The sequence below is a fragment of the Plectropomus leopardus genome, chromosome 3, assembly GCF_026936395.1.
Source record: "Plectropomus leopardus strain MGB_pleo_1.0 chromosome 3, ASM2693639v1, whole genome shotgun sequence".
Classification (NCBI taxonomy): Eukaryota; Metazoa; Chordata; class Actinopteri; order Perciformes; family Serranidae; genus Plectropomus; species Plectropomus leopardus.
Window position 1 is genome coordinate 19,763,024 of NC_142178.1, and position 16,977 is coordinate 19,780,000.

Here is a 16,977-nt window from a genome sequence, read left to right on the forward strand (position 1 = left end):
ACTTTTGAGATACAGCAGCTAGTTAGCTTAGGTTAGCACAAAGACTATAAAACAGCTAGTCTGTCTGTCCGAAGGTAAAAACATCAGAAATGAGTGTGACATGTTCAAATCAGCTTCACATGACTCTCTGAACTCACATGACTTCTAGGCGTGCGAAGCGAGAATCATTGCCGGCCTGTGATGTCACGGTGCACGTGTAATCCCCAATGTCACCTGACCACGTCTGGCCAATAGTGAGGGAGCCCTGGCGCATGGAGACACGGCCCCCACTGGAGGGGCGGACTGGCACACCACCTCGATCCCACTTGAAGCTGTGAGAGAAGAAGAACACACGTACTCTATACTGTTCACAGGCATACAGAAAGCCATGGACAATAGAGAAAGGAAGCAGACACTATATGAGAAGGTACAGATGTACGTAAACACATTACCAAACAAGCAGGTACCTGATATTGACTCTGGGGTCATGGGTAGCATTACAGTCCAAGATAGCGGTGGTTCCTTTGATAACACGCTGGTCTGTTGGAGGCACAGAAATGACTGTACGACCTACAGAAAAGAAAAAAACAGTAAGTACTGCAGAGAAGAAGCACAAATGGAGACAGAGAGGAGAGGAGGAGGGGTATCACAGGTTATATACATTCACAGGCTGAAAGTAAATTTGTTTAGTATTCTCTTATATTAGCACCACTCACAGTCTTAGTAAAATGTGTACATTTAAATGTATGCTGCTCAAAAATAATGAGAAATTAATTGGTTGACAGTTCAGCCTTGAACTACTGAGGCTAAACAGCACACCGGCAGGCTTCCTTTCACTCACAAATACACACTAAGACACACAAAGACTTAGTATAACAAAAGTAAAAACATAAATGAAAAAAAAATCCAGTGTACAGGGCATCGGTTATGCCAGTAACTTATATTCAGGATATGATCAGGCCTCTATTAGATGAGTTTAGTTTTCACATAACGTATGATGAACACTTATAAAATGAGAACTGTGGTTGATCAAATTCTACAGTATTTAATCTGAATCTGCCAGGCTGTATATAAAAAAAAAATCAGCCAATCGATGAGTTTACCAGCTGATCAATCAGCCTCAAAGCCGGCCAATCAGATGACTACTTTGCCACTACACCAGCCCACTATATCGATAACAAATCACAGTGCTGTTCACCAGCCTGAGCTAATGCAATTTGACAGCTACGGATAAATTAGTGTTCCATGTCTGTTTTAGCCTGTTTAGCAAATGTATATTGAACCAGTTAATGTATTTTTGTGTGTGTGTGTGTGTGTGTCTTACTCCAGACAGTGAGCGTAGAGGTGGTGTTGATGGTTCCCTCCGAGTTGGAGGCGATGCACGTGTATTCTCCTGAATCCTGGAAGCTGACTGGCTGAATCTGCAAACCACCTGACTGCAACAGTGTAAACCTGGGAACCTGGACAGAGCCGCTGGCTAAGACCTGTGATCCTACAAAGAGAGAGACAGAGAGCTAAAATAATAAAAATAGCCTTGAGGTGGCTAGAAGTAATTAAGTCATTAAGCAGATTTTTAATTACAAACACATCATGTCAGCGTCTCTGCGTCGTTGTGTGCGTGCTCAATGTGTAATGCAGAGTGTGTGTGGCTACCTCTCCTCCAGGTGATGGCGGGCTTTGGAGCTCCGCTCGTCTGGCACATAAACAAGGCTGTATTTCCATCAGTTACTGTTTGGTCTGATGGAGGGAATGTAAATGTGGGGGCCACACCTGAAACACAGGGAGAGAGCATGAGAGGAATGAACACAGATGGATAGATACTGAGAAGAGATTCGTGGAAAAGAGTGGAGCGAGAATGAAGCTTAATGGCTAACAGAAAACACAAGAATGGAAAAAAGAAAGAATGACAATGTTGATCTAAACACACATGCCTCCTCTTTGATCAATGGAGGCTTTATTCATTAGCTGGTGCTACGTGTGTGTGCATAAATGTGGAAGGTGGTGTGGGAGCTCCATGGGGACTTTTAATTATAACGCTCACTAAACAGAGCGTAACTCTACTGAGACAAATATAACCGTACGTGCAGACGTCTGCAGTTAACACGCACTGCAAAGTTAAAGCACAGAGTTCAACTGACTCTAAAATATCACTTCAATTTCAAAAACAAAATGGTCCTGTGTTTCAGGTGGGGCTGTGGTTAGCTAGTCCTACTGCCACAAAACAGAAGAAAAACTTTGGACACAGTATCATGTTCAAGCCCAAACACAACTCAGACTCACTTTACAAAGTAAAGAACTCGATTGCTTTGAAGCTTTGATCACTGCCACGGCAATCGATGTCCAAATCAGTATTTGAATGCTCCAATTATATATATTTATATAGATCACATTAAATTTCAAGTAGCCAATAAAGATATTATAACCCGACACTATGTATTAAGCATCAGCATTAATCATTATAAGTTTTTCTCAAACAAGGACATATAAACTTAGCAAAAGTTTTGTGACCCCGACTAGCTCTCATCTAACATCAGTCATTAGGAGTCCAGCAGTACTGAAACTGGGACAGTTTGATTACACCTGACAGGCTTAAAGATTCACTAGCAAGAAGCAAGATATTAAAGGAAACTGACATATCACAAATCTACAACCAGCTAATCACCTGAAAACTGTAAGTAACGGCGAAGTCTTCCTGCAAAATCTTCTTTTTTTCTGTCTATTTGGGCTAATGTTACTGACCTACATGCTACCAAAGTGGCTAATTGTAATATCCCAAAAAGTTCGACTTATGTTTTCGCTTCCCCCATGGAAGCTTGAATTAATCGGGAATATTCTCACTAAAGCGTTGATGCCCAAAACTGGTATTTGGGACAGCCCTAGCAACATCCTAGACGTGTATTTTCAAATTAAAATGAATGTTTGTGGAGGCCAAATGTAGAGGAAAAAAGTGGGGTGGTAAGAACAATACAGCTGGAAAGATGGCTAAAATAATCAATAAGTCAGGCAACACTAAAATGCAACTATTTTGCAAAAACAAAAAAAAAAAAAATCTTTTTTTGACATTTTAGAGACTGATTCGTTGAGAAAAAAAATCTGGAGACTAATCAATAGCTGCAGCCCTAAAGAACAACTACGGTATATGTAAGCTGATGCGAAGAAACTGATAGAGACAAATAAAGGAGATGAAAAAGGAGTACAGTAGAACTAAGTGCTATATTGTGAGCAACTGGACTTGCACGAGTTTCTTGAAGACACTTCACCTCTCATCCAAGAGGCTTCTTCAGTGCTAACTGTCTAGTGGGGAGTTACGAGAGCCACCAAAGGTGAAATGTTTTCAAGAACCTCAGGCAAGTCCAGCTGCCTGCTATAAACTTAGAAATACCATGACATTGGTGGCTGAGAATCATACCAACATTAGTACAGAGTAAGAGTGAATACAGGAGAAAGAAACTCAAAGGAAAAAACAACAGCTGTCACAAGAGAGGTTTAATTAGCCAAAAAAAGGAGATTGCAGAGAAGTGAAAGAGGCAATGATGCCGTAGGTGTGTACAAGTGTAAACTTGTGTGTGTTATTGTGTATCAGACAAACTCACTGGATACAAGAAGTTGCGCATGTGCCTGAGTTTCACCAGCAGCGTTGCGAGCGAAGCACTGGAATATTCCTCCATCTCCTGGCTGCACCCTGCGCACTGTCAGCCCGGTTGCTGTGGTGACCTTGTAGCGAGGGTTAGCCAGTTTGGAAAGGGGCACCGCATCCTTATACCACTCTATCCTGGGCTGGGGCACACCTACATGTGTGCAGGTACATGAAAAAAAAAAACGAACACAGAGGGAAAGTAAGAAAATGTTCAATTTCCTTAATAAAAAGCTAGCTGACCTCACTGCTGAGTAAACTGCTCCAGCTCCCGCTAAAACAGCCACACACACACACACTCTTTTCACCAATCTTTCTTCTCTGTTACCCACTCTCTCCCTATAAATATGCATGCGGGCATAATGACTGCTAATAATATATTGATTGGAGGGTGTGGGTGGTAGGGTAAGGGTGGCAGAAGGGGCCAAAAAACATTCTGAATAAAATATGTGGGCAAAAGCAGCACACCGAATATCTACAGTATCGGCTTCCATCTGTCTGACGGACATGCCAGATATGACAGGCAGGGGGCTCAAGCAATTACTCTGTCTCAACCCTCCACACCACTGTGTGTGTTGGTGTGTTGGTGTGTGTGTGTGTGTGTGTGCGTTTGAGAAAAGGAGAGATGAATTCCACACTTTTCCTCAATCTGTTGGTGTCAAGCTTTCACAGACATGCGTGAAGTATTTTTCACCCCCTCCTTGTCTCGCTCACTCTGTCACTCTGCACTCTGTCTTTTTCTCCTTGCTTCGTTCTTCCTCCCAGTCTCCATCCCTCTCTTCATACCCTCAGGCCTCTGCTATTTAATTACACTGCCACTGTATCAGATTACTGAGGAGAAACACACTTGCTAAGTGTGTGTGTGTATGAGAGAGAGAGAGAGAGAGAGAGAGAAGAGTATGTTGCAGTTTTCAGAGCTGCGTCCACCTCTGCTCAAATGTCCATGTAATTCATTTAAAAACTAGAGTCATGAATGAGTGCAATTTTAGGCTTGGTCTGAGCATGTTAATATGCTCATACTGTCAGGAGTATGCTGTCAGTCTTCAAGAGGCAGACAATGATGACACCAAACCTCAGCAAAATGTAAGGTCGACAGAGTCACCTTGACACACCCTGGGCAGGAGATACTTATGGTAAACAGTCTCATCATATGAAAAGAGACCCAACAGCCTCTGCAAACTGTTAACTATTTGCGGCTTAGATACAGACAAACATACAACAGTAAAGGAATATTTCACCCATCAAATGGCCATTTTAATATGATTTACTTATGACGTGTTATGTTAAATTTATGAAGATTTTTTTTTTCTTGAATTCCTCCATGGTGAAGTATAATCCAAAAGCGGAGACAATCAATTTAAGTCGTATCCGTTTACAAAGTCTCACACAACTCATGCAGAATTATTCAAGTCTCATTCACCCAGTTGTATGCTTAGTACCTCTCAAACAGAAAGCCCTTTACAACACAGAACTGAACCAAATGTGAAACTTATCAATGCTCTCTTCAAAGCCAGACTCCAGTGACAAAAACAGTAATTTTACCTTCCTGAACACAGCAGCTGCTGGTCTTCTTCCACCTTAATTGGTTACTTTGTTTGTGTTTTTGTGTGATTTTAGTGAATATGAACCAGCTCTTTAAAGTTCCAAGGTCCCACAATGTTACAAACAAATTAACTGATCAAGGCAGTGGTAGACCAGTGGTTCAGCAAGGTAAAATCTGCTTGTTTTGTTAATGGAGTCTGGCTTTGAAAAGTGCATAGTTAAGTTTCTGTTAAGTTAGGATTGAGCATACAATTTGATATATGAGACCTGGATTGCACCGCATGAGTTGTGCAGTTGATATAGTTTTACTGATTTTAAACACGTCTGCCTATATGCCATTAAGAATTCATTAAGTTCATTAAGAATTTTCTGAATTTTTTTGATTCCTTGTTCAATGTGGAGGCATTCAAGAAAAACACTTTCTTCACATGTAACACAGAGCGAGAAATTGATATACAAATGCTCATTTGAAGGGGATAATATCCCTTTAAGATATGAAGTTTTCCAGCCCTCTGAAGGTATAATTCTACTGGTTGCAACACCAGTAGAATTATACTCTCAGATGGCTTCAAAGTGCTTGTTGGATTGTCCGAAATCCCACTGAATGAATTGGTTTAACTTATTATGATGAAATAAATGTTGTTTGGGCAATGTAATGCCTATTGAATGATGACACCAACAGCATTAAGATAAATTCCCTATAAACCTCGTTTTCACTTTGCATTTCTGTCTGCCACCACATAGAATCTCCTGAGAAAGCGGCACAAAGAAAGTGAGTCAACTATTGTGCAACCGGAACAGGAAGAGGATAGCGCTATTGTTTTACTCAGTAGCTGACGGCACTTATACCCAGTTATCAAACAGTAACAGTGAAAAATCTTTGCAGTCACTAATCCCAGTAGTAGAAATGGCAGATGGTGGAACAACTGAGGTAACTGTGAACACTTTACCCGACAAAAGAAAAAAAGAGCTTTGTTGATAGGATCTGAAGAAAATGTAAAGCAATCCAGTTGACTTTGCAGCAGTGGTGCCAACAATAATACCACGTGGAAATGGGCGAGAGAGTTAAGTATAAAAGTTGTATTTTTCCATTTAAAGCACACTGAGACCTGAAAGTATACGTTAAATCAATAAAAGTTATTTACCCCTGTACTGATTCTTTCTCTCCACACTGACAGTAAAGACATCCATTCCTGATGCAATTTCAGTATCAGAGGAAGGGTACAAAGTATACAATTGTCGCTCTGTGCAAAAATGCATTTCAAAGTTTAGCCAAAGCTTATTTGAACCTGTGCAAATGAAGTGGCTATCTTCCAAAATGATGGTGTTTTGGTATGTGTTGCTATCAGTCCACCAGAGCTTCACATTAAAACACTCTCTGAGAAAACAAAAAGAGGGAATTTCATACCTTAAAAAACAATAACTTTGCGAGATACCCACTTGGCATGACTAACTGCGCATGCCTTACATTAGGTTTGGATGGATGTATTTTACACAGAACAAAAACTGTGGATTTTGTTGCCAATTTCTCAAATTTAAATCACCTTAGCAACAGAACTCCTCACAGCCAATTAAGACAGGAGAAATGATCGTCATGACCAATAACTCTTTCAATGAACATATGGGCATGTGAGTACATGAGACAAATCCTTTAGGTGTACAAACAAACACACACACACACACACACACACGCACACACACACACACACACACACACAGTGTACCTGTAGCCTGGCAGGGGATGTCTACATTCCTGTCGAGGTCAGCGAGGATCTTCTTTTTAGGTTGAGCAGTCAGAGAGGGTGGCTCTGAAGGGAAAAATGTCAGAAACACAAAGTGTAAAGCATTTAAATATGCAGCACATTCTAAATAAACAAACGGATAAAGTAACATCTGAAATTGAACAACAAAAACTAAGAACACCCCCTGCTGCTGGCAACATGTTTGAACTACCAATAAAAAGCCCTCAAAAAGGCTTCAAAAGCATTACATAGCTTAAAAGAAATCTTGAAATAAAAATGGGATTTTGCCCTCTACAAGTACTTATTTTTAATAGAGAAGAGAAAAACACAGCACTGCAGAATAAAAATGGATCCCCCTCTTGGCCCTGAGTATCTTTAGTGTCATTGCATGGCAGGGTTTCTGTCTATATGCCCTGTAAAATGACTTCCACACACACAGAAAAACACATTCTTTGAGTTTCCCAAGGGAAACAATCCTCCTTTTAAACTACTTCATTTCACCGCCAATAACTGCTCCCTCTAAACATCTTCACCAGTGTCGCTTTAAATGCTGACAGCAGCTGCGAGACAAAGCTTCCCTTCGATTTGAATGTGAATATTTGCCTTTTGGTGTGTAATGCTACGTGTTATGAAAAATTTACCTCCTTCTGCATACGCTCCATTTCTTTCAAAAACATTTGTTAAAATTTAGTGAGAGATATTGACACAGCAAGCCCGGAGAGGGGGAGAGGGAGACAGGCTGGCTAATTCATTTTCAGTCTGGCATCTTTGGAAAAGTGGCTCCACACAGTAGCAGCACCTGTTCACTGAAAAATGAATTTGAGGAAAATGAAATGTCCAGTGTATACACTAAATAATGAATGTGTATACTGGTTGTCACAAAGATATAATTTTTCACGAACTAGGAGACGGTATTTTCATAGAGGTTTCATTTCTTTTCTTATTCTCTTAGGCTCCATACTTGTTTAATAATAACATATAATAGTAATGTTTTGACAACGTGCTGTCATTTTAATGCTGTTCAACTTAAGAAAAAAGAAATCCCCTTTCCTCCAGTGTGATTTCTCTCTCTTTCTCCTACATTGCTTCACACAGTGAATGGGAAAACTGAGGTGGCAATAAAAAAAAAAACAAACTGCAAGTTTGATCATGCTGTGTGTGTGTGTGTGTGTGTGTGTGTGTGTGTGTGTGTGTGTGTGTGTGTGTGTGTGTGTGTGTGTGGACAGCTACACAGTAGACTCCCGTGTTGCTGCTACATTTATTCTTCTCGACTTTAAAGTTCTCTACTTTTAAACCCACACATAAGCGCATCTCCTATCTTTATTGTGCACGGTGGAATTCAGCACGATTTTTGACAAGAGAACGAGGGAGGCGTGCAGTGAACAGAAGAACAGGGAAAACAAGAGATGAATAACAGCCATGTGGCGTGACACCGATAACACGGATGCATTAATCGGCTTCAGTCAGGTGAGTGCAAGGACCTAGATGCACAAATACAACAAAACACATTTTGGAGTGTTTGGGTGGTTGGGTTTTAGAGCTTTGAGCTTCTGCCGATTCTCAGCTGTCTGCCTGGAAAACAAAGATGGAGCACAACAACAGATATAGTGTTGTTTGCACCAGTAGTCTGTCATACATATTCCGATTAGTGGATCTGGGTAGAAAAGGAATGAAATTGAATCATGAATACCTTTGAGGCTGTCTCTCTCTTTCACACAGACACATACACTATTCTGTTTAGGAATCCCTTTCATTGCATTAAGGTCTGTTGAGCCCATAGCAGAAAGAGAGGATCAGTACCAATGTATTCATCAGTCTCTACTCCGCTGATACATATGAATGTATGCTGACTTTGTCCCTGCCAGGCAAGCCTTAACAATGCTGTTGGCCTAATGAAGGAAGATAATGTCGAGAGAGAGCGATCGAGGGAGGCGAAAGACGGTAAAAGAGGGTACAAAAATTGGTGTTAGATAGTGAGCAGAGGAACAGAAAGAGAATGAGCAGGATATAAATATTCAGGCAGGTCTTTTCTGACTAGTGAGTATTCTGTAGGCGTGGGTAGTTTGCTCTCTCTGCGTTAGGTGCTCCCTCGCTCCGACAATCACAGCAGATCAAAAAGACGCTGACGAACTGGGGGAGAAAAGTTTCGCTTCATCAATCACACACTCCCTGCCAGCGCGCGTGTGTGTTGTTTTCTATTTACGCACACATATCGAGGACAGGAGTGGATTGCGACGAGTTCGCTCCTGTTTGAGTGCTCTCAGTGTTCTCTTATTGATTGGCAACTCCAGGGAACAAAACTAATTTAGCTGCTGGGCAAACCGACATGTGTGTCCACAGTGCCTTTTTGTGACTGTGACTGTGACATGCATGCATGCATTTGTGAGGACACATGAATTTATTAGTGTGTACATGAACGTAACAGCTGTTTGTGACTGCGATGGGCAGTTTGTTGGTGAGTGTGGACAACAGATTCAGCTCGAGTAGTTCTGTAGCTGACAGTCATTGCCCCGGGTGTTCACAGTCATGCTTCCAGGAGAAAAGTAGGAATAAATGGAGGAATAAACAGGGTGACACAGCGCCTGGAGCAAATAAAAATGTATAAGAAAAGACGAGAGTGAGGCAAAAATAGAAATTAATGGTACACACTGAGGGTATTAGCTTTGATGGGTCAAGACTACGATAATCGTGGATAATCATGTTAGGCTCTGTGTGTGTGTGTGTGTGTGTGTGTGTGTGTGTGTGTGTGTGTGTGTGTGCACATGTGCATGCGTGCATTTGGGAATGACTGTTTTTTTTTACTTACCCATTACAGTGAGGTGTGCCCTTGCCTCCACAGGTTTGGCAGTGCTGTTGCTAAGCAATGCCTCACAAACATATAACCCTGTGTCAGAGGAGGTGGAGGCAGGAATAATGAGCCGACGCCCACCGGCCAGACGACGCCCATCACGTTTCCATGACACCACGAGGCTGTCCACTGGTCTAAGGGCAGAGGACAGGATGAGAGTAGAAGAGAAAGAATAGCAGGAGTGGAGTGAATTGGAGAAAAAGGAAAGAGTGACAGTAGGCAATTACAACATATTAAATCCATCAGTTTATGTGTCAATGAGGCAGGAAATGAATGATGACAGTCTGTATATCAGAGCAGTCAGCTCTACTCAGCATGAAGGAGCGTCAGTCTGTTACTCTGGATGCTGGAGAAAGGAAATGGGTTTTCATGTATAGTGAAATTTTGTTTTGGATAAACAACATCAAAACACCATCTTTTTCCGTGTGTGTCTGTGTGTGTATTTGTGCAAGACAGCATTAATACAGCATTGTATCTATTCATGAAAGCGTATCTCAGTTTTCTTTCTTTTTTTTTTTTTGGAGCATTTTCATGCAACATTTTTCTTCTCATAAGCAATCTGCACTAAAATTTGCAACTGATTTACTGGAACAACAGGACCACAGCTAATTATGTAATCAGCCGCTAGAACTGCCTTCCAGATGCATTTTGTTAAAGGACATCTTAAAAGACTTAGTTTAATTATGGGATTTGTCCACAAACAGTAAGCTATGAAAATAATTAAAGTAGTGATGCAAATAGGAGCACTCATTGATAAAACATCATCACAAACATATTAAAACATTGTTAAGGCTGCAATTAAACAACAGGAATTAATTATTCCAGTGCCAATTACTTATAGGATTAAAATAGTAATTGGGTTCTTGGTTAGAGGGGTTGGTAAAAACCAATGTATCAAGAGTCATTTTACAAACAGAAATTAGTCAGATGGAAAGACATAAAAGAATGAATTAAAAAGGCTGCATGTGAAATACAAGTTACTGTCACACTGAACAAGTGAATTCTTAAATATATATATATTTTAAAGATCATTAATGATACCTTCTTTTGATTTGTTATGATTGAATTTTTACTTCTACAAAGGTTTTTGTTTTTTATTTCAATAGCAATCACTTTGACATGACATAACATGGCACTAACAAGGGTCTTTTTAAGAGATGTAGAGGAAGTGAAAACAAGCTGGTAATTCAGCCAAGTTAAAGCTACAGCTTTTACCTGTGGGAAGGCCATTAGAAGCAATTTAAGAGGACAGAGGAACACGTTTTTTCCCTCAAATAACCTCTCTCGTGTACTTCTTTGTGAATATAATGACAGTTTAAGCAAATATGACAAAAAGTTAATTTTATAAAGTTTCCAACTACAGCTTTATGATGTATGGTACAAAGTTTGGCTATATGATATGGTGAGACAAGGAACAATTTGTCTTTTTTGATGATTCTTGCATTTCTGTTTCTGTTGTGGATGTTAATAAGCTCAGTTTAGTACAAGCAAGAGACTACATACCATTATGTTTAAGAAGTTACGTAAAAAGTGAGTTGGATGAATGTGCAGCCAAATCCACTTATTATGCAGTCCAACTGTAAATAATGAAATATCACACAAAAAATGTGTTTTGCTTTTTCTGTGGATACAGTTGAGAGTACACTGCTTTCACTCTCAGACGATACACCTCCAGGTGTAGACAAAGTCGGAAGAAAAAGTAATTAAACTTACGGCGAGGCTGATATGTCAAAATTTTAATGTGCTTACTCAGTGGGTCCTGTCCACAACAAAAGAATCCAAAATGTACCCAAAGACAGAAAAGCTGATTTTACAGCCTCTAATATAAGGCCGACTGGCACAGCTTGAGCTCAATCAAACTCCTAATTATTTTAGCACTCTACCAGGACTGCATTGGTGCATATGACTGATTAATGGTTAATGGATGTGGATAGCAGATGCTTTTAGACTTCAGCACTGCACTTGATTTCACTGATCATGCTCTTCTTTCTCCCAAACTTCAATGGAATAGTTTCTCTCTTTCAGTTGTTCCCTGGGTACAGAATTCTCTCTCTAGAGTGAGCATCTTTCAGTGGATTCTCTGATATCAGAAATAGTCCCTGTGGAGTGGGTTGTTTCTGGAAGAAGAAATGCAGGAGACTCTGAGCTAATTTGTCTGCACTTGTAATACCAGTAGAGTGGGTTGCAAAGACCCAATTACATGGAGTTAAAAGAAAAAATACTGGCCGGAGCATATTTCTCATTATTTGTATGATGGGAATGAATCCTGCTGTTGCTAAGATTTTTCTTTTTTAAACCTACTGTAGGTATGTTCTTATCTTCTATTATGTGAATGATATGATTCAGCCACTTGTTTTTTCATACTGTACCTGGATGCTTCCCTGTGGTCAAGTGCTGGTCAAGTGCTGCTGAGACACGTTTAAATGGACTTCAGCTCTCACTTATCGGAGCAGCACGCCTAGCCCAGACTAAATAACACAATCCAACAAAAACCTTGAGCAAAGAAAACGCAGTGAAACACTGAGCTCTGAATAACACCTGTTGGGATCAGAAGATTCAGGCTTTCAGGGCTTTTATCCGGTCAAAGCAACCTCAGCCTCACTTTTCTCTCCAATTAATGTTGGACTCATGCAAGGACATGCCTCTGACAGCATATTACAAAGTGCAGGGTATTAATAAGGTTCTCCTTGTGTATATACTAGGATGTAACTCTGGCTACCTAAGATGTAGTTCTCTTGCAGGGCAGTTGGCTGAACTGTAGTACGCTCCCAAAAGAAGGCAGAAAAATGGCCAAACAGTTGCTTCTCCAGCCCCTGGCATTGGATTCAGATTATTCAGTATGTAATACAGAAAACACCACAAGTCCCACAGAAGATATATATATATATATATACTGTAGATAACCTGCACTCATGCCAACCCCTATGACTTAAAGTGTTTCTTTTTTGTGAGAGAAGAGTCTATCCCAAACAGTTGTTTAGAGGAAATAAAAGGACACACACTACATGCTGTGTTCAAAACAAATACTGTGTTGTTTAACATAAAGTACACATAAGCTACAGCTCAGTTGTCTTTTCCTGACACAGAGGGAGGTCGCAAAGTGTTTATCTTAGAGATGAGCGGAAACTGATTTTGGCTCTGTTCCTTGCAACTCTTAAACTGAAGTAGAATTTATTGTTGTTTTGAAAAACATCTGTTGAGTCAGAGTAGACTGCACCCCCTGTGTCGGTGTGTCTGTCTGTGTGTGTGCATTCGCGTGTGTGTAAGTGTGAGTGTATATGCAATACTTGGCATGGGCCACTGTGGGTTTGTGGGTGTGTTACGCTTCTCTGCTGATATCAGATGGGACTTTGATCCAACTTCTGTTTAACTTAACTTGGTACTGGTGTGTGTGTGTGTTTATGTGTGTGCTGTGTGCACTGTGTGTCTGCGCTAATACTAGGGGGACAGACTTGCTGAGCTACGAGTTTATGTGGTGTCCTCTAATTGCCCTGGAAGAAAACAGTGCTGTCTGGCAAGAAAGGAATTGTTCGTGCTTGTGTGTGTGTGTGTGTGTGTGTGTGTGTGTGTGTGGGTGTGTGTGTGTGTGTGTGTGTGTGTATGCGTGTAAATAAAATAAATTTACCTTGCATTTGCAATGCACTCCAGCGTCGCCTCGCTGCCTGCCACCACTGTTGTGTCTTTGGGTCCGATCACGATCGCCGGAGCCACTAGTTCCGACTCAGGATCTGTGACAAAGAGGGAAAATATGAGAGGCCATAAATCACACACAACAGCATAGTCCCAAACACAGACCAAAAGAGTCTCTCACTCACACTGCTATACAGTTTATATAAACATATTCTCTATGTACTTACTACTTTCAACACACAAATATACGCACTGTAACACTGTCCTTTGTTTTATTTTATCTCACGCCGGGCAGACACTGTACACATTTAGCCTTACAGTATTTGACTCCCCGTTGATCTAAAGGCTAATGTCATCATGAGCCTGAACTTTAAACAATCTAACTGTTGGACATCAGATTCAGAGTTTTTTTTTAAGTAGTAATATCTTATGTTCTGGCTAACTGTGGTGTTGACTGAGACTGTTCTTTGACACAGATAAAACCAGCCCAGTAGCAAGAATAATATGTTTGAATGTTTCACACATATGACGTAGCTCAGATTACGTGCATATGACCTGAGTTTCTTATAAGGAGGTGGATAGATGGCATGACACCTTGGAGAGATAGCTGCCAAGCAGCAAGACAGCAGCATATCACTGTTCGAGACCAACAAAAGTGGATGTTTTGTTGCGACCAAACAAGGTACCTTAAGCCAAAAACATGATGTTTTCCTGCCAACAATTATTCCGACGACTGGGAGGATAAAACTAATCTTTGCTGCAAAACAGGCAGACCAAATTGTCTCCATTTTCAGCCATCTACGGGTCAATATTCGTCTTATTTTCTGTTTAAAGTAGAATTGTACAAAGTAACACTGCTTTTATTCTCTTTTGTCAACCTTTTTGAGGATGCAGTTAGCTTGATTTTTCTCTGAATTGTCGAGACAAAACCAATTGGATGGTGTTTTTGTGCGGAGTGAGCAACAATGTTGTGAGCAGTCGATCAAACCATACAATATGAGAGTAGAAGCCACACTTTTGGCCTTGAGGTGTGATTAAATCTTACTCAGCACACAAGATTAATGAAATTTGTACAGCTTAACACATGCACAAATATGCTCAATAAAAATACATGGGAGAATGAAAGTACATTGTATGTAAGCAGATTCATTAAAAAAAGTAAAAGAGAGTTATAAATGATAAAAGAATGATAATATAAAAGAGAGGATAAAAGAAAGTGACTGACAGTGTGTAAGAGAGGATGACAGTGTAAGTGATTGAGTGTCAGACTGACCGAAAAAAAGAGTTTGAATGAAACATTTATTTCCACTACTTCTGAACTGCTCTTGTCTCTTATCCCAGACATATCCCATAATTCTCTCTTATAAACAATATCAGTCTTTGTCAAACACACCACTGTTCTGTCTGAAACACATTATCATACAGGATATAATGATGTATTGGAGACAGAACGATGGTGTGTGTGTGAGTTACAATGATAGTGTTTAGGGAAGAGTACAATGGTGTGAGTATGTGAAGAATGATTTATGGGCTAAAAGGTGTGTGGGAGAGTATGGTGGTGGTGGTGTGTGTGTGTGTGTGTGTGTGTGTAGGACTGTGATTGTCTGTGTGTTTGAGTATGATTTATGGAGGGAATGGCCTCTCGTAAGAAAAGGACACTCCAGGATTGTTATCAGTTTGAAACATCTGCTCAGCAAAATAGTATGAATACAGCATGATGGGCAGATAGAAAAAAACTTTTTTTCAGAGTTTGTGAAGCCTATATATGACTGCGATGTGTGTGCACTGGTATGAACATCATCGGGCTTCCCAGGGATACACTGAACCGATGAATAAGGGAGGAGTAAGGACTACAAATTAACAGGCTAGGTCTGATAGGGTGGGGTGGGGGAGGGAAGTTGGGAGGTATGGAGCGAAGGCAGGGGGAGGCGAGGAGCAGCTTTGATCTCCCCTTTGAAGGGAAGGAGGAAAAGGTGGTAATTAACTCGCTGCTCTTTATTCCTCCTTCTGATTCTCTTTTCTCTTTTTTTTTTTAATCGGAAAGAAAGAGCTGAAAAGTCATATCCCACTGTCACACGGAATAAGACATGTGAGAACACGAAGACAGGCAAATGATAGCGCGCTCACACACACACACACACACACACACACACACACACACACACACACACACACACACACACACACACACACACACACACACACAGGCACACGCACAAATGCACGCACACACTCGACTTTCTTGGCACTCACTGACGCTCTAACTCCGTGTAGAGGTTGAGTCATTAATGGGGGAGATAAGTGAAGTGACACCAAAGAGAGCGATGGAAAGTAATAGTGGAGGTCTCTATCACTCTCTTACTTTTTCTCCATAACACACACACATACCATACAGACGCACAAATCTGCTTTATGTCTTTAATTTCATTGTGCAGAGAGCAACATCTTTGAAAGGTTTGACGTCAGAGAACTGAGGATGGTAGCAGCGGAGGAGTGGGTGGAAGATGGAATGAGACGAGGGATGGTAGACAGGCAGAGGTAGATGTAGAGCAAGAGGAGAGTGTCCATTAGTTGTCCACTGTGGGAGGCAGAGGTCAGTCAGGGGAGTAGCAGCCATCAGTGGAGCCTTAATGGCAGCAGCGACTGCCAATAATGAGCGGAGGGGGGCGCAAACCCAACCTGTTAACTCGGGGCCGTGAGTCTGAGGGGAGCCGACAGACAAATCAGGACAGCGGGAACACTGGTATGACATGGGAGAACAAGGCGGGGGAAAGAAAAGGGCTCAGAGGAGAGAGATGGAGCGTGTATGTAGATGGGGGACCGTGCAGATGGTCTTCTTCTTCCTGGAGTGACAGACATGATGGTAGACGTAGAGGGGAAAGCAAAATGCCATATGGTTGTGTGATCTGCACTCCTCTTTTCTCTCTGTCAGCGCGTCTAACATCCTCTTTCTCTGGGGAAATCTCTATCATTTCATCTCGTCTGTATCACTCATTCCCTGCTGCCTATCTTCCCTCCTTCCCTCCCTATCATCCTCTTATCTCCTCCTTTTTGTTGTTTAAACAGGGATTATTAAATTAATCTTCCTCAACCTAAACAAGGATAAATATTCAAACTGGCAGCCAGTGTTATTGTGGCAGCTAAAAGGCTCCCTGTTAAGATTCTACAAAGAGAGTCCAGAAGTTTAATCTAACTCTATTGGATTCCTCATTTAGCAAATGAGAAACACCATGTGGCAGAGAGAGGGAGAGCAGGAGTGATAGAGGGAAAGGGAAGAAAAATGCAAGGCAGGGCTGTCGTATAACGAAGCAATATCAGAACAACAACTTGGGGCTGAAAAGCTTCAGTAAAGAGAGAGGGATAATAATAAAAGGAGAGCTGTTAGGCCAGTTAAAAAGATAAATCAACATAGATGAGGATAAAGCATACATTTTGTGCCTTTGAGCACATATATGTGGTGAAATTTAGTGCCAGAGAGGCGTTGACGCATTGCAAGGTTACAATGCTCTCCTCAGTGTTATCATTGCTGATTGACAGTTAAGTGCTGCTGAGGTGACACTGCTGTGTGTGTGTGTGTGTGTGTGTGTGTGTGTGTGTGTGTG

At 41.1% G+C, this 16,977-nt stretch overlaps 1 protein-coding gene across 1 annotated transcript in view; it reads right to left on the bottom strand.

The window, feature by feature from the left end:
- Window positions 1-16,977, bottom strand: part of LOC121942083 (protein sidekick-1-like) — a 269,452-nt gene that overhangs the window by 91,198 nt on the left and 161,277 nt on the right. Inside the window, exons 7-14 of the mRNA XM_042485177.2 lie at window positions 13,371-13,473; window positions 9,704-9,879; window positions 6,880-6,963; window positions 3,573-3,767; window positions 1,633-1,749; window positions 1,304-1,471; window positions 447-549; window positions 138-311 (exon numbers count right to left, since the gene is read on the bottom strand). Coding sequence (XP_042341111.2) covers window positions 138-311; window positions 447-549; window positions 1,304-1,471; window positions 1,633-1,749; window positions 3,573-3,767; window positions 6,880-6,963; window positions 9,704-9,879; window positions 13,371-13,473 — 1,120 coding nt within the window. The remainder of the gene's footprint in view (window positions 1-137; window positions 312-446; window positions 550-1,303; window positions 1,472-1,632; window positions 1,750-3,572; window positions 3,768-6,879; window positions 6,964-9,703; window positions 9,880-13,370; window positions 13,474-16,977) is intronic.